We start from the raw sequence: 15,199 nt of genomic DNA, 5'->3' as shown, positions 1-15,199 counted from the left end.
ATATATTTTTCGCATCTTACACTTGTACCCGTACCTTTTTAAAAAAAACTTTGTAAAGAATTCCGCGTGAGAAAATGGCGGAATATATAATTCCGCGTGAAAGTCGCATGAGTAATCCACCTAGTAAAGTGAGTAATACGGTAATCCACCTAAAATCTACTTCAGTACAAAAATCGTAATAATACTATTCTTATTTGTGTTAAGATGTGTTAGTGCAAGTTTACGGAAGGTCACTAAAACGGGAATTTCAATACTTCAATACTTTTCTATGTGAACATTAATGCTTCAGAGAAATTTTTCCTTATGTGAATGAATTCTTAGAATATTTAGAAAATTGTCGCCCACTCACCTTTACTCCAACATATCAGGACATCAAAACAGGAAGGATGCGCGCCGCATTTTACATTTTTTTAAAGTGAACAAAGATCGTGGGAAAGGTACATGGTGGACAACTTCGAACGGGAAAATGTTTGAAAACTGTTAAAAGATTTCAAGTAGACCGATTTCCATTGTATTCAAAGGCGATTGGGAGGCCAAAGACACGAAGCAACTCATCAATAGGATCAGAAGCATCATCCTGAAATGGCCGCCGTCCAACGGTCATGTGATATCTGCAAAATTACCCTACACCGCACGGCGGAACATAAATCAGATGCTATTATTCATTACACCCGATTCTTTTTTACACGGGCGATGGGTTCCTTGTAAAAAAAGTTTTCAGTTCAAAATTTTAAAATCCGCGCTAAAAAGTTTAATGATCTCTCTAGAAACTTTGCACGGCCGTGTTAAGAAAAATCCGTGTAAAACCAGAATCGGGTGTATTCTAGGTTTAAATTCTAAGAATCGCATATCTGTCCCATCTTTGCTGAGTTTCCTATTCATATGAGACAATAATGCGATTCACGACAGTATGGGTCTCCGAACCTCCTATAAAAAGGTTGAATTTGGAAGAAAATGATAGCCTCTTGGTACAACTTTTTGAATGAGAAAGGGAAAATTATTTCTTTATACCTGGAAAACTGCTACCATAAAAAAATTGCGATCACATGTCTGAAACACATATCTTAGTGCATTTTAAAGAGGCACAGTTGCGAGCAAATGTATCCTATTAACAATTCTATATTCTATATCTATACTACGCCTGGCAGATGTGAATATATAAATGAGTATCCCACTAGATAAGAAAGAAAAATCTATGCATTCATTAATCACACCAGCATAATCACAAAATTTTTAAGTGAAATAAGGTTTTAAACAGAATTTGAATCCGAAAAGAAAAATCTGGATCGGGAGAAATCAGATTCGGGAGCACACACTCCACGATGAATTTCTTCGAAAACGAAACAAATGCTGGGGTATATTGCCTTAACGCCAATGGCATATAAACAGGAACGCGGCGATTTACCTATCACAGACTGCTTCTTTTGTTAGTATAAATCAAGCTTTTTGGTGTGGGGTTAGCAGCGGGCCATTAAAAAAATTGTTGCAAAGCAGTTATTTGGCTTTGAAAAAATGAAATCAGAATTGCGTACTTTATGTAAAACCAATTCAATAAAAATTCCGTGGAAAAAAAAATTTCGTTTCGTTTCGTAAAATTTCGAATTGAATGGACCTTGATTTCGTATCGTTTCGAAGTCTCGAAAGTAAATCTATATTTCGTTTCGTTTCGAATCAACATAGACATTTTAAATTTCGTTTCGTTTCGTTTCGTTAGGAAAAAGTGTGTTATCGCATACCCTTACCAGAGGGTGAACTGAACTTGATAATTGGATCTAATAATTTTGAGATTCTAGACAATATCCGTAAATATTAAAAAATCTAGGCATTCTAGAGGATCATCAAAAATTGACCTGATTTGCCAGACTCTGGATAACGAATGTGAGGACAGGGGGTACAAAATGATGCTACAATGTTTGGCCCTTGAGCACAACAATTTATGTGAACACCAATCTGTGAAGCAACGCATCATAGTTTGAAGCTCCAATAAATCCATGACATAATTATCAAATAATTTTGTAAATTTTCATGTTATCTGTATGAAATAATTCGAAATTAGGTGGTACTAATAGCGAGATATCGTTTATAAAAGGTAGTGGATCAAGGTTACTGCTCGGCGGAGCTCTCGAGTTGTTGTATAGAATATTTCCTGTAAGCCCATCTTAACTCGAAACAAGCTGTGCATCAGGTAGGTACTGAACCAAAATACAGAGCTATCATGTTCCACTGTAGCGAATGCCGCCTTCAAATCCATATCCGCAGCTTCAATCTGCCATCCTGTGTACAAGATACACAAACCGTTGGAAGTGAACTATCCCAGACTCGTTAAAACTGTTTTTTTTTACAGCCGGGAAAACATTCTTTACAATTATGGCAAACAGATTTGAACTGCAGCACAAAAAGGTGATTCCACGATAATTCAGGATATCTCGCTTGTCGCCTTTCTTAGTGATTTGTAAAATCTATGGGCTCAAAAATATCTGAAGATATTTTGAAAAGTTTTGGAAGGATCTGAGTCAGTGGCAGAATCTGATAAAAATAAGGTTTTTGGTAATGCGCAAATTCTGGAGCACTCTTGAACTCAGGTTTTAGGCGTTGTTAACCGACAGCCGCAAAGTATAGATTAAAATCCATTTCCTTTTTTTTTTTATATATATCTAGGGTGTTTATTCTTATGAAATCGAATAGTTAGTATTATACTAGGTGCTGTAGGTTATTAGGAGAGTTTTTTTGGAACGATATGATTTCAAAATATATACTGCGTTCCGGATTAGACCAAGACAAATCTGGTCAATGAAGAAGAAGAAGGTTTTGTTCGAAAGTCGATTTTTAAGAAAATCGGTGGTTTTCTGAATTTGACAACCCTGGAGCGGGTCACATCAGTCGTAAAAGGGTGAATATTTTCCGTTGAAAATGACGCCTAAAACACATAGTATGTAATACGATATTTATCACATGTAGAATACAAAAAGTCCTTTTCATTGTACTCTGCTCCGGTAGTCTAATGCAGTTTACAGAGTTGTTTGGAATATTTCGAATATTACTTTCTCTCCTTTTAAGAGGATTGGGTTTTTGCAACAAAATAAAATCACCCGATGCATTTAAGCAATAAATATAACATTACGAAGAGAGAATTCAAATAACTCAAATTAAATTTCGAAAAACTTATAACGACCTTATAGACAAATCAAACAAACGGATTTGAATTTCACCTGTCATAAGACGAGTTAGTCTATTATTCTATGTAATACCAACAGGCTTTAAAAAAAATTTAAAATTAATTTTCCATCAGATTTAAATTCATTGCTAAATTTTATTTAAAGGTATAGTGTAAGGTGAGCCAGAGTTTTGTTTTTAATAAAAATTCTTTCTATTGAATTTTTGTCGATTGATTTGTTCTAAAATATTCATAACAAAATTACAATTAAAGTGATTACATCGTTAGTTTGCGTTTAGACAATGAGGGTGATTATATGTTCAGTTTGCATTTAAGATGTTCAATATTGTGTCACATTATTTTTTGCGTTTCTAGCAGAGCTCAAAGTTTACCTAAACGTGGATTATTTATCAGACTAGCTTTCTCCGTTGAAAAGCTATAATGATTTCCCACACCGCAGTTCAGGTTTATTGAATAAATCCACCACACCTATCCTGAATACTACAAATGTGTCTGAGTAGAAGCTCGATAAAGCTCTTCAAAGCTCACTTTCTATCCATCCTTCCTGTGGAAAAGCTGCAACAATTTTCACCACTTTTTCGTAAGGTGGATAGTTTTCCCAAAGGGTGGTAAACGCCGTATCAAAACTTTCTTCGCGCGAAACTATCCTTCACCAAAAATGCAGCGCATCCAAAAATATCTCCAATTCGCCCATGAAATCGCATATATCTAGCTACAGTTACAGATTGAGATCGAAATAGTTTCTCGGATGCAGCATCCGCGCAAAACTAACACTGCACTACCATGACCAGCGGCGATAGTTAGCCCGGCTGCAGCGATGCAGTCGGCACACAATTCAAGCCCACCGATCTCGTTTTCAGCTCAATGATTTTGTCTCTTCCCAATTTAGGATTTTTTTTAGGCAATGGGTAGTGCGTTTTTCAGTAGGTAAAAGGCACCGCTCGGGGAGCGACAACGACGGGAACGCTGGCAATCGGTTCGCGATGAATTGAGCTTCAACGATGTACGCTTTTGTAACATAGAAAGGAATTTTTCGGTTAAACCCTCCTCGCACTTTAACTTTTTCTTCACACAGGTGAAGAATAAGAAGAAGATGCAGAAGAGGGAAGCAGTTGGGTGGAAGATGGGCCGGGAAAGCAGTTTTTCAGTAATAAGATGGGGTTTTATTTTTCTCATGCTCGATTCATCGTTAAGTAACTTTTATAAAGTAATAGGAGTAATAATTGTCCTAAATTTGCATTATCATCTTCATAATCATCAGCTTCATTGACTCGGTACATGTGTGGATGTGTGTATGATTGGTATGTCCTGGATGTGTTGGTTCTCTGTGGTTCCGTTTGACACAAGTTTTACGATTTTATTTGATTTAGTTGAATTAGGATTAGGTTTGTAAATGGTAATAATGTACAGTTTACAGTCATTCAATAAATGCTTGGTTAATTGATTGATTGGTTTTGTTGAAAGAAACATGCAATATCGTTTCATGGTTTGGAGTTGGGAGTTTGAATATCGCTAGAGCTGATCGATCATTATTGATCGTGCACATGTATAAAATGCAATAACGGAAGCATGTGGTAAATCCATGTCAGTGTCTATGGATGAGGCTATTGGCTCTTAAAAGTAGTTAAGATAAGCAGCTTAAGACTAAACTCAAAAATGATGTAGGTAACATACTTTATCGATTGATTGTTTCTGTAAACAAAAATATTGAAAATAAACATGAACAAAAAAACAACGTTTTAAATAAGGAAGAGCGATCAATTGCACAATAATTAGCCATGTTAGAATTAAGAAGTTGGAAGAATGTGTTTGTTGAAAACAAATATGCGATAGAAGTGTGATTTTTTTCCAATTGGTTATGCTCTAGCAGTTAAGATGATTGATTGTTTGAATAATTTGGTACAAAATATATGCTGATTTACAGTGAATTTATTAAAAATTTAAAGATTACTAATTTTGTCATCTATGTTTACTGTTTCAAACCCCGAATCAAAATCCAAATAAATCTCGCGTTTTGTATCGTAACGACGCAAAACGATTCTCATTCGGATTAAATCGTGTTTTGAATACCAAAATCTCTTACAGACGTCATTGGAATAAATATAGTTCTTACTATCAAACAAAATGAAATTCAAACAATCATCCAGCTTCCCTGATAAACCAAAACACCAACAGAAACTGAAAACCTCACTTCATCACACAGACCTCCAAATAAGAGTGCGATTGTTTTGGTGAATATCCCCACGTGTGTGAGAAATATACATATTCATAGATGTACGTTTATATCAGTCATCAAAACAGCATTCAAAATCTTAACGGCTAATGCTTAATCGCTACAATGTTTTCATGTTTCTTCAGTAAACTTAAATACTACAAGTACTGCTTCGAACTAATAGTCTCCTTTCATCGTTTCTTAACTCAAACATTAATTGTTATAATTAAAATGGCAGAAAAAGTTTTCAATTTTTCACTTTTCATCTTTCCCACCACATTTACAACGGTAGTGGTCATAGTAATAATAGTAGTAGCGGAGGTGATTTTTCAAATCACTTTCAATGCTTCCCATCAGCAGAGCATCTCTCTAGCTGGGAGCTTTCACTTATTCAATATTAAATAGTGTAGAAAAGGTCTCGTAGAACGTTCGGCTTCCTCTCTGACTAAAAGATCTATCCGTTCTCGCGCGTATCTATCGGTAAAATAAATCAGAACAAAATCCTTCCTGCTTGTCGTGCCTCGTAATGCACAATACATAATTATCTCAATAAAGATCTTTGTAAATCTAGCAAAGTTCTCGCCGTCGATTTTCTATGTTCCCTAAGTTTAATATTGTTTGGTTAATCTATGTTTTTTGTATCATTTACAATGTACACTTTTATATAAAATATATTCTCTTTCTTGTCCAATCATCACCGTTGTGACATTTGTGATTTTATAAACTAACCTAAAAAAAATCTTGCCTTACTGTTCCCTAGTTGAAAAACATTCTTCTCTCATATCTTCATATTCTTAAGCAATAAGTTAACAATAAATCCCATCGTAAGTACTCGCACTTTCGTAAAATTTCCATTCAATCACGAACTATGAAACCGAAATTTTGTGGTCTATCTGTAAGAGCGACTCTCGAAATGGGCCGAAATGTGACCTTTTGAAAAACCAAAACATAATTTTACCTTAAAGCGAAAGCCAATGAATTTCAACATGAAAAATATCTATATCGTAACTCCGTCCCGTGACCGACCACTATTGAGAAACAGTGAAGTGTTCACATGGAGAACCGAAGCGCAATGGAAATGGAAATTTGGAATACTTTCTAATACGTGCACGTAGCTATGAATACAGAAGCGGTATTTACAAATGATGCTCAACCGCCAATCGGACTCACGATTCCGTCTGTCAATTGGTCGTTTTGCTTTTACCCGGATAGTCCACTTTGTCTTCCTGTTCTTATGTTCTGTGTCGATATATGTACAAGCACACAATCATTCCAAAGCATATTCTATGCAATTTATTCTATAATTTAAACCTGCACAATAAAGCATGTGTGTGTATGGGTATGTGGATGTGTAACGAAAAATGTTACTCATATGATAACCATTCCGAATTCTAGATTTGCGATCATTAAAAGGAAACCACTTTGTCCTGAAACAAAATACAATCTTACTAACTAGCGATGAAATTAACAAACGTGTTTCTCTCAGTGTGTATAAAAGTGTACTTAGGAAAGCTTCGTTCTTATACCACCCTCTCGCAAGCATCGAGAAATTAAGGTAAAATGCTAACACGTTGTGCGGCGGGAGACTGCACTACATCCCGCGAGCTTTGACATGCAACTTGCGCTAACGCCACTCTATCGGTCAGTATTGGAACTGCAGACAAGGGGATGTCGTTCAAGGCACACGCTTTGATTATTCGTTTCGGGTCTTCGGTCCCAAAATGCCTACCACTTATGTACATCACACAATCATACATTTCTTATGCAAAACATTTAAGCTTAAAAATCATTAATTTATCTGCCTACTAGTTACGCAACAAGTTTTTGCTAAACCTAAATTTTAATGGAATGCACTTTGTGTCTCTCGAAAGAGTGTTATCCTTCGTAATATCCGTTGTCTTTCTGGCAATGCGAACCAAAGGTCGATCACGTACCCGAATAAATATCGATGTCCATTTTTTAAGGGCTTCGAAATACCACCAAATATATTGCACGGAATTTTCTTTTCGACATTTTGCTCATCTAAAACAAACTCAACAAGTTCCTAAAATGTTCCTAACAAAACTCAACAACGCTCATCTCTTGCAATTGCGTCCCATTCTCCTAGCAATAAAAAAAATTAACTACTTTGTACATGTTGTTACACTTTTAGGAAATCCAAGAACGTTGCATGCTAAACACCATGCGAACAAAACTAACAACGGGCGAGAACAAAAGTTTACATCTTCCGGATGCTTTGCTGCCGGCTGACCAGTGCCCGCAGCTTGGCCAGCTCGGTCATAAGATTCTGGTTGGAGTCCTCCAGCGTTTCCACCCGTTTCCGGTAGTCGAGGTTCTCCGAGACCAGAATTTCGACCCGGCGCTCCAGCTGGTCCATGTATTCCTTCTTTTTCCGTCGGCTTTCCTGGGCGGAGATCTGCAGGGGGAAAAGACGGAACTTAGTAGATAACTGATGGGTGCGAAATCAACGGGGGGTGTTACCTTGTTTTTGATCTTCCGTCGGATTTTCTTGAGCGATTTTTCCTCCGCCTTTGTCAGCGGAAGTCGCGTTGGGATTGGGTAGCCTTCGGCAAGGAGGGTGCGCTTCTCTTCCTCCGTCAGAATAAGAGTGCCCGTGGATCCTTTCTGTAATGGAGAAACCATCGATTTATGTAGTAATTGAATTTTAAACAACTGCAAATAAGGATCAAATGTTCTTATTCTAGATACGTGTGAAATTTTGCAATATGCAAACATAAGGGACAATGAATCGACTGCTTTGAGCGTGCTTACAGCGGCACACTAGGAGTTAACTTCCTGAAATCAGTATGGCGAAAGGCATCTAAGGTTCGATTTCTCAAAATTAAGCACTTTAATCAAAAAAATATTTGGTAGGCGTAGTAGCGGACACCATCCCTCATAACCGATACCAAATAGTTTTTCATGAAAAGTTCCTAATTTTGAGAAAACCAGCGTTAGATGTCTTTCGCCATACAAATTTCTGGCGGTTAACTCTTGCTGGCTATTTTGTGCATATACTATAGCGCCTGGATGTGGCTGCGGCGAGTAGAAAATCAGCCACTGCCAATAATTCATTGAAAATTATTACTTGAAGTTGTAAATTTCGCGTTTAATGAATTCAATTTAATGTAATAGATTTTTAGAACGAAACTTCCTGTTCGTTTCTATTTGCAATACCATGCACCTCCATGTAAATAACATTCAAAACACCTTATACTTTTAATTTAAAACAAAAAAGCAAATTTGACCTTGTTGAGCAAAAAGAAGTAAAACGCCACCGTAAAATTAAAAGTGCAGATTAAAATTGTCTCGTCTGCTTTGAGCGTGCTTACAGCGGCACACTAGGAGTTAACTTTTTGAAAACAGTATGGCGAAAGGCATCTAAGGTTCAATTTCTCAAAATTAAGCACCTTCATCGAAAAATTATTTGATAGGCATAGTAGCGGACACCTTCTTACATAACCGGTACCAAATAATTTTTCATGAAAAGATTCTAATTTTAAGAAAACCCGCGTTAGATAACTTTCGCCATACAAATTTCTGGCGGTTAACTCATACTGGCTATTTGACCATTCAAGCCGGTTCACACGTGCAGAACTTTTTCAGTGCTTGTTTTCGATTCTTTTTTATTTCAATAGTCAGAGGCTTCAAAAATCTGGGTTCTTTGAGAAGTTGACCTTATGTAAGACAAAGAATCATCTGAGCCAATAAAATGAGATATTTTTTTTACGGGAAAGGTCATATCTTCATGAAAATATTTTGCTGCAAAATCTTCTCCGTAAGGTAGATTTGGTAATCAATTTCGAAGATGTTTCTCTCTGTTATTAGAGCAAGGGAATCCTTTCACAGGAAAAATAATACTATGAAGCTTCCTTTATTCCACTCCACGGCAGTAGTTTGAGCTCTCTTCATATCAACCCCAATTTACAATAAATCAACAACAATATTTACCAAAGCAGCCTAATAGCATCAAAATTACCTAGCAGTTTTGTAAAGGCAAATAAGGATTTCAAGCTTCAAGACCGTTATAAAAACAGTAATACTTCTTTGAACATCTATCTGGCGCCAGCTTCATACCTATTCCTCGTCAACAGTGAAATATCGCACGCTATGTACAGGTTAAAAAGTCCATATAAATAAAATGTGAACATTTCCTTCATAAGAAGTCACTCGCATTTAAACACGGTTTAAAAAATGAAAACATTGCCATCTTCTTCTTCTTCTTCTTCTTCTTCTTATTCTTCTTCTTCTTCTTCTTCTTATTGGCATTACATCCCCACACTGGGACAGAGCCGCCTCGCAGCTTAGTGTTCGTTAAGCACTTCCACAGTTATTAACTGCGAGGTTTCTAAGCCAGGTTACCATTTTTGCATTCGTATATCGTGAGGCTAGCACGATGATACTTTATGCCCAGGGAAGTCGAGACAATTTCCAATCCGAAAATTATCTAGACTGGCACCGGGAATCGAACCCAGCCACCCTCAGCATGGTCTTGCTTTGTAGCCGCGCGTCTTACCGCACGGCTAAGGAGTTGACATGCATTCCGTTTATCTGACACCACACTGCTAATATTTGACAGTATTTTAGTAGGGAAAGCACCTGTCTAGCGTACTGGTTTCGTGGGATCAAACCCCACCGAGGGAAGCGGTTACCCTCCACTACCTTTTCCGAACTAAATCTATTACATGTTGTGCATATGAATAATCGAGTTCCAGACATATTATTTGAACCGTCTAAGACGAATTAAGTACTGTCCATTTAATTCCACCAGTTAATTTTCGTTATCTTTGCAGATACGTATTTCGACCACAACTGTGTGGTCGTCTTCAGTGTCTTGTACTTGACTCGACTTGAAGAAAACAATCGCAACTTATACTATTTATACTACGCTAGGTACCTAATCTAATCTTATTTGCCTACTTTATTTACCTATACAGTAAATTACTTTATTGTTTAGGTAGAAACTTGAAGAGCCAAGAGCTGCCATTTCCCTGATCCTTATTCAACAGCGCTGTTTGTACCTGTCGGTGGATTTCCAAACTCTCAGCTACATCGAGTTTCCATGGAGAAGAGACATTTCTTAAGATTTTAATATTTGATGCCGTAATTGGGTGATTTTCCTTATACACATGCTCTGCTACCTTAGATCTAAATTCGTAATGTAATCCCTTATCGTTTTCTCTTTTCGCCTTACTCACTTCCGCCATATGTTCCTTGAGCCTTATATCTAATGATCTTTTTGTTTGGCCTACATAGATTTTTTCACATTGGGAACAACTTATCTTATAAACGCCTGCCTTATTCAACATTTCTACTTTATCCTTCGTTGAACCCAATAGAGACTTGAGTTGGTTGCTTCTACTGGAGAATACTAGATCGATGCCAAATTTCCTTAGTCGAGGGCGTAGCTGGTTGGTGATGTGTTTATCATATGGGACCGAAACTCTTTTCAGCGGCTCCTCTATCGGTGTCAGCGTTGTATGTCCATTTCGTCGTAGGGTCCTTTCCTTCTTGTTGATGATCGCTCGTATAGTCCTCTCCTGGTATCCGTTGATCTTCGCTGTTTCCAAGATGTATTGTAGTTCCTTCGTTTTTCCTTCTTCGCTCAGGGGTATCGTCTGCATCCTGTGGATCATGTGATGAAATGCTGCCATTTTATGTTGGTACGAATGGTTCGATGTATATGGGATGACTCTCATGGTGTTCGTGGGCTTCCTGTAGATTTCGAGGCTCAATGTTGTATTTGCTTCCCTGATGACTAGTAGATCCAAGAAAGGTAGTTTACCTTCTTTTTCCTCTTCGAAGGTAAATTTGATGTCCTTATGCACGTTGTTTATCGCTTCCAAAATCCTGGGTAGATCCTTTCGGTTGATGATGCTGAAAATGTCGTCGACGTATCTCCACCACTTCTGGGGTAGTATTCCTTGTTCTTGTAGGTTGTTCTCCAGATTCGCCATGAACAGTTCGCACAAAACGGTGATAGCGGATTTCCATCGGTGCTCCTTTCGTCTGTTTGTAGTAGTTGCCACGAAATGTGAAGTAGTTCTCCGTCATGCATAGCCTTGCCAGATTTAGGTACATCTTCACCTTTCCTCGCCTCGCCCTTTCCAATCTTTCCTCAACTTGTTTTACATTGCTGTTCGAAAAAATATATATTCCCCAAAGGGAAATGACCAAGAACGAAGTGTTATATCATAGCTTCTTGGTGGGGTTGTCTATCGGATACGTTTTTTCGTATTTGTATTTAATTGCGAAAATCTTTTTGATTATTGAGCACTTTACAGCGGGTCCTATTATATGCCAGATCTGATGATTGGGAGAACGAATTTCGCCAATTATTTTTGAAGAGGGAGCGTCATCTAGCATCAGACAACAGACCGGACATTTATACAACACCCCGTAGACCAGTGAGGAATTTTTCGCTTCACGAAAAGTTTTCTTCTACCATGGCGGGAATCGAACCCACACTCCACAGCACATGCGTCTGGACTAGTGATAACCTGGGAGGGAGAAACAGATACGAAAAATGTGTGTGTCAAGCCGAGCCGAAATCTAGCTGTCAGTGTGAGCCGAAAACGAAACTCTCGGCAAGCAAATTTTTGAAGGCAATGTAACAACAATAACACGCAAAACAGAATTTAGTCTTTTCAGGTTGCGCCTACGTTGATTGTTTTTTCTTGTTGAAAATTTACTTGTTGCATGACGACAGTATGTAATTAATTTGATGTGTAGTATCGAGAGCTCTGTCTCAGGTGATAACTGATGCTAACCGTAGCGCACACTAGGGTCGAAAGCCGTTTGGCCGAACAAGCCATTAGGCGGAAACCCATCTGGCCGGAAGTCATTTGGCCGAAAGGGTCATGCGGCCGAATAGGTCATTTGGTCGAATTGGACTTTTTACCAAATAGGGCATTTGGCCGAATAGCCGGATAGGTCACGTTTAACAGTGAGAAGTGAGAACTGGCAAGTGAGAAGTGAGACGTCTTACTTTTCACTTCGTCCCACTCATTTTTCACAGTGAGTAGTGAGTAATGAGGAGTGCAAAGAGAGACATCACACTTCTCACTTCTCACTTTGCACAGTGAGAAGTGAGAAATATCCTATTTGGCCAAATATCCTATTCGGTCAAAGGCCGCCCTTAGAGGAAAGAAGGGTTCCACGCAGAGTGACGATCCATACAAAAAAAAAAGAGGTTTAATACAAAAAGTGTAACGAAGTGGGGAGGGGGGGTTGAAAATCATCAATTTTTGCGTGACGTACTTTATAGATCTTCCCAAATGTCCTAAATCCGTCCTAGTCCGCTAAATTTCCTATTCGGCCAAATGTCCAATTGGGTACAACGTGCTATGAATCTATACCATTTCGTCGAAAGACATTTCGTCGAATGACATTTAGTCGAATGACATTTGGTCGAAAGGACATTACGTCGAATGGACATTTGGTCGAAGGGACATTTAGTCGAAAATGTTTTTTTTTAATCCTTTAGAGACGCAGGACATTTGGTCGAAAGGACACTACGTCGAATGGACATTTGGCCGAATGGACATTTAGTCAAAATCAGATTTTAGAAATAAGAATTAAAAATATTGGTACATTTAGTCTAATGACGTTCCGTCGAATGGCTATTTGAAAGAAAAGTACTTTAGTCAATAACAATTAAAAATAAATCGTTTATTGTGGTGTTTCTAAAAGTCACATAATTGTTGCTCTAATATTGTTTAAAGAATGATGGGTTCATAAAAAGAATGAATAATGACACGAAAACGGTGAATATTTCGAGAATATTCCCGATTGCATATTGACTTTAGTGAACTCCTCTAACCGACTACAATGAATCTATACCACCTGGTCATAAGAAATTTAGTCGAATGATGTTTTTTTTTTCATTAGACATAACGACATACATTGAACAGATTGGGTTATATGACTATTTGGTTGGAATTAAATTTTCGGCCAATAATTAACGAATTATGGCCAGAAGACAATTTTATGCTGAGCTAAATTTTGTATAAATATTGAGCATCGAAAGAGTATCAATGAAAATAATAAGAACACCATTTCTATTCAATCAAATGTCCCTGCGACCAAATGTCCCTTCGACTAAAAGTCCTTTCGACGGAATATCATTTGACCAAATGTCATTAGACTAAATATCAATCAACGAAGTGTTCCAACGCCGACTACGATGAATTATTGGCACAATAACATTGATATCATTGGTTTTAGACCATGTGCCGGAATATAGAATAGAGGGTATTTCACCATCTGTTTTTCTACAATACACCGGGTCTGCCGAGGTTTCTGTTAGCTCAGGTGAAAAGTCCTCATCGGCATCCGTATTCGTTTCTTCCGCTGCTGATTGAACTTTCTCACGTCCACTGAATTCCTCTAATCAATTTATTCATGTATCTTGTGGATTATTTATTCAAATTAACCAAAAATCTATTGATGAATTATCCATTTAACTAATTACCCTTATTACCGACTAAACACTTTCAACATTCGACTTATTTTCCATTCGACTAAATGTCCATTCGACTAAATGTCCATTCGATCAAATGTCCATTCGACTAAATGTCCATTTGACTAAATTTCCATTCGACTAAATGTCCATTCGACTAAATGTCATTCGACTAAACGTCATTCGACGAAATGTTTATTTTTTCAACACATTCCTGAAACGCTGCTAAATTCAGTTGTGGGTACCCTCTTTTTATTGACAAGTCGTTTTTTTAACTATATTAATGTGTTATGTTGACAAGTCGTTCAATACCACTGAGGATATCAACAAACTTATTTTAATGCCGTTTTTATGCATTTTGTACAGGTTGTACTTCTAGCTTTCCATTGGAATAAAAATGTAGACATTATACAAACTAGACAAACTAGAACCATAGTTATGGACAAAATTCAAAAGGGTGCCCACAACCGAAACTCCTACCCTAACAACAACTTTCGGTCTAGTGGCCTGCAACCAAATGGTATTCGGCCGAACGTTATTCGGTCAAATGGCCCTTCCCCCATTTTTAAAATGAAAATCTTCCACATAATGTAGGAAGCGGGACCATTTGGGCAGCACCCCCTATTCCCGTCCACAACATTAATAACTCGACCGCGTTCCAACCAAATGGCTTGATTGTTTGTACATCACTAGATATCGACAGGAAAGCGCTCGAGTAATGAACGTTGCTGACGGGAATAGGGGTACTGCTCAAATGGTTCTCTACCCTACATATTCACATCGGAGTGTCTCAGAACATTGTCCCGATGGAATTTGTATTTCTTGAAAGTATTTCCCGAGGATAAACAATTTCCCGTGGAAATTAAAAAATATTTTTCATTGTACCTAGTTCAAAGGAATTTTCCACGGAAATTCCGAAGAAGTTTTAGTGGAAATACGGGAGACTTTACTTATGGGTCCTGGATACCTCCTAAGATCTTAAGATCGTCATCCCGAGCGATGACCAGCGATCGATTTAACATGTTGTCAGAATAGATTACGGCCGACTTGTCTTTATTGAGGCTTCGCCGCCATGAGCCTCCGGGTCTGCCTCTGCTACGACGTCGCTCTAAATTCCAGTCTAATGCTTGTTTACAGCTTTCATTTCTGCCCCTACGTAAGTTGTGACCGACCCAGCCCCACTTCTGATTCAGAATTTCTGTTGCTATCTGCCTCTGGTGACAACGACGATGGAGCTCTTTGTTTGAGATCCAGTTGTGAGGCCACCAGGCACGAATTATGTACCGCAGGCATCTGTTGATGAGCCTCGCTACCTTCCTACCCCATATATCCAACATCCCGGTGATATTCG

At 37.9% G+C, this 15,199-nt stretch overlaps 1 protein-coding gene across 4 annotated transcripts in view; it reads right to left on the bottom strand.

Moving 5' to 3' along the window:
• Positions 1-7,159: 7,159 nt before the first annotated feature.
• The window catches only part of LOC134227344 (cyclic AMP response element-binding protein A), a 299,421-nt gene continuing 291,381 nt past the window's right edge, over positions 7,160-15,199 (bottom strand). For all 4 annotated transcript variants that reach the window (XM_062708750.1, XM_062708751.1, XM_062708753.1 and 1 more), the window contains 2 exons: positions 7,869-8,012; positions 7,160-7,803 (listed from right to left, as the gene is read on the bottom strand). In XM_062708750.1, the coding sequence (XP_062564734.1) occupies positions 7,606-7,803; positions 7,869-8,012 (342 nt within the window). In that variant the 3' untranslated portion in view covers positions 7,160-7,605. The remainder of the gene's footprint in view (positions 7,804-7,868; positions 8,013-15,199) is intronic.

The sequence above is a fragment of the Armigeres subalbatus genome, chromosome 3 (genome assembly GCF_024139115.2).
Source record: "Armigeres subalbatus isolate Guangzhou_Male chromosome 3, GZ_Asu_2, whole genome shotgun sequence".
Classification (NCBI taxonomy): domain Eukaryota; kingdom Metazoa; phylum Arthropoda; class Insecta; order Diptera; family Culicidae; genus Armigeres; species Armigeres subalbatus.
This window is presented reverse-complemented; position numbering and strand designations above follow the sequence as displayed.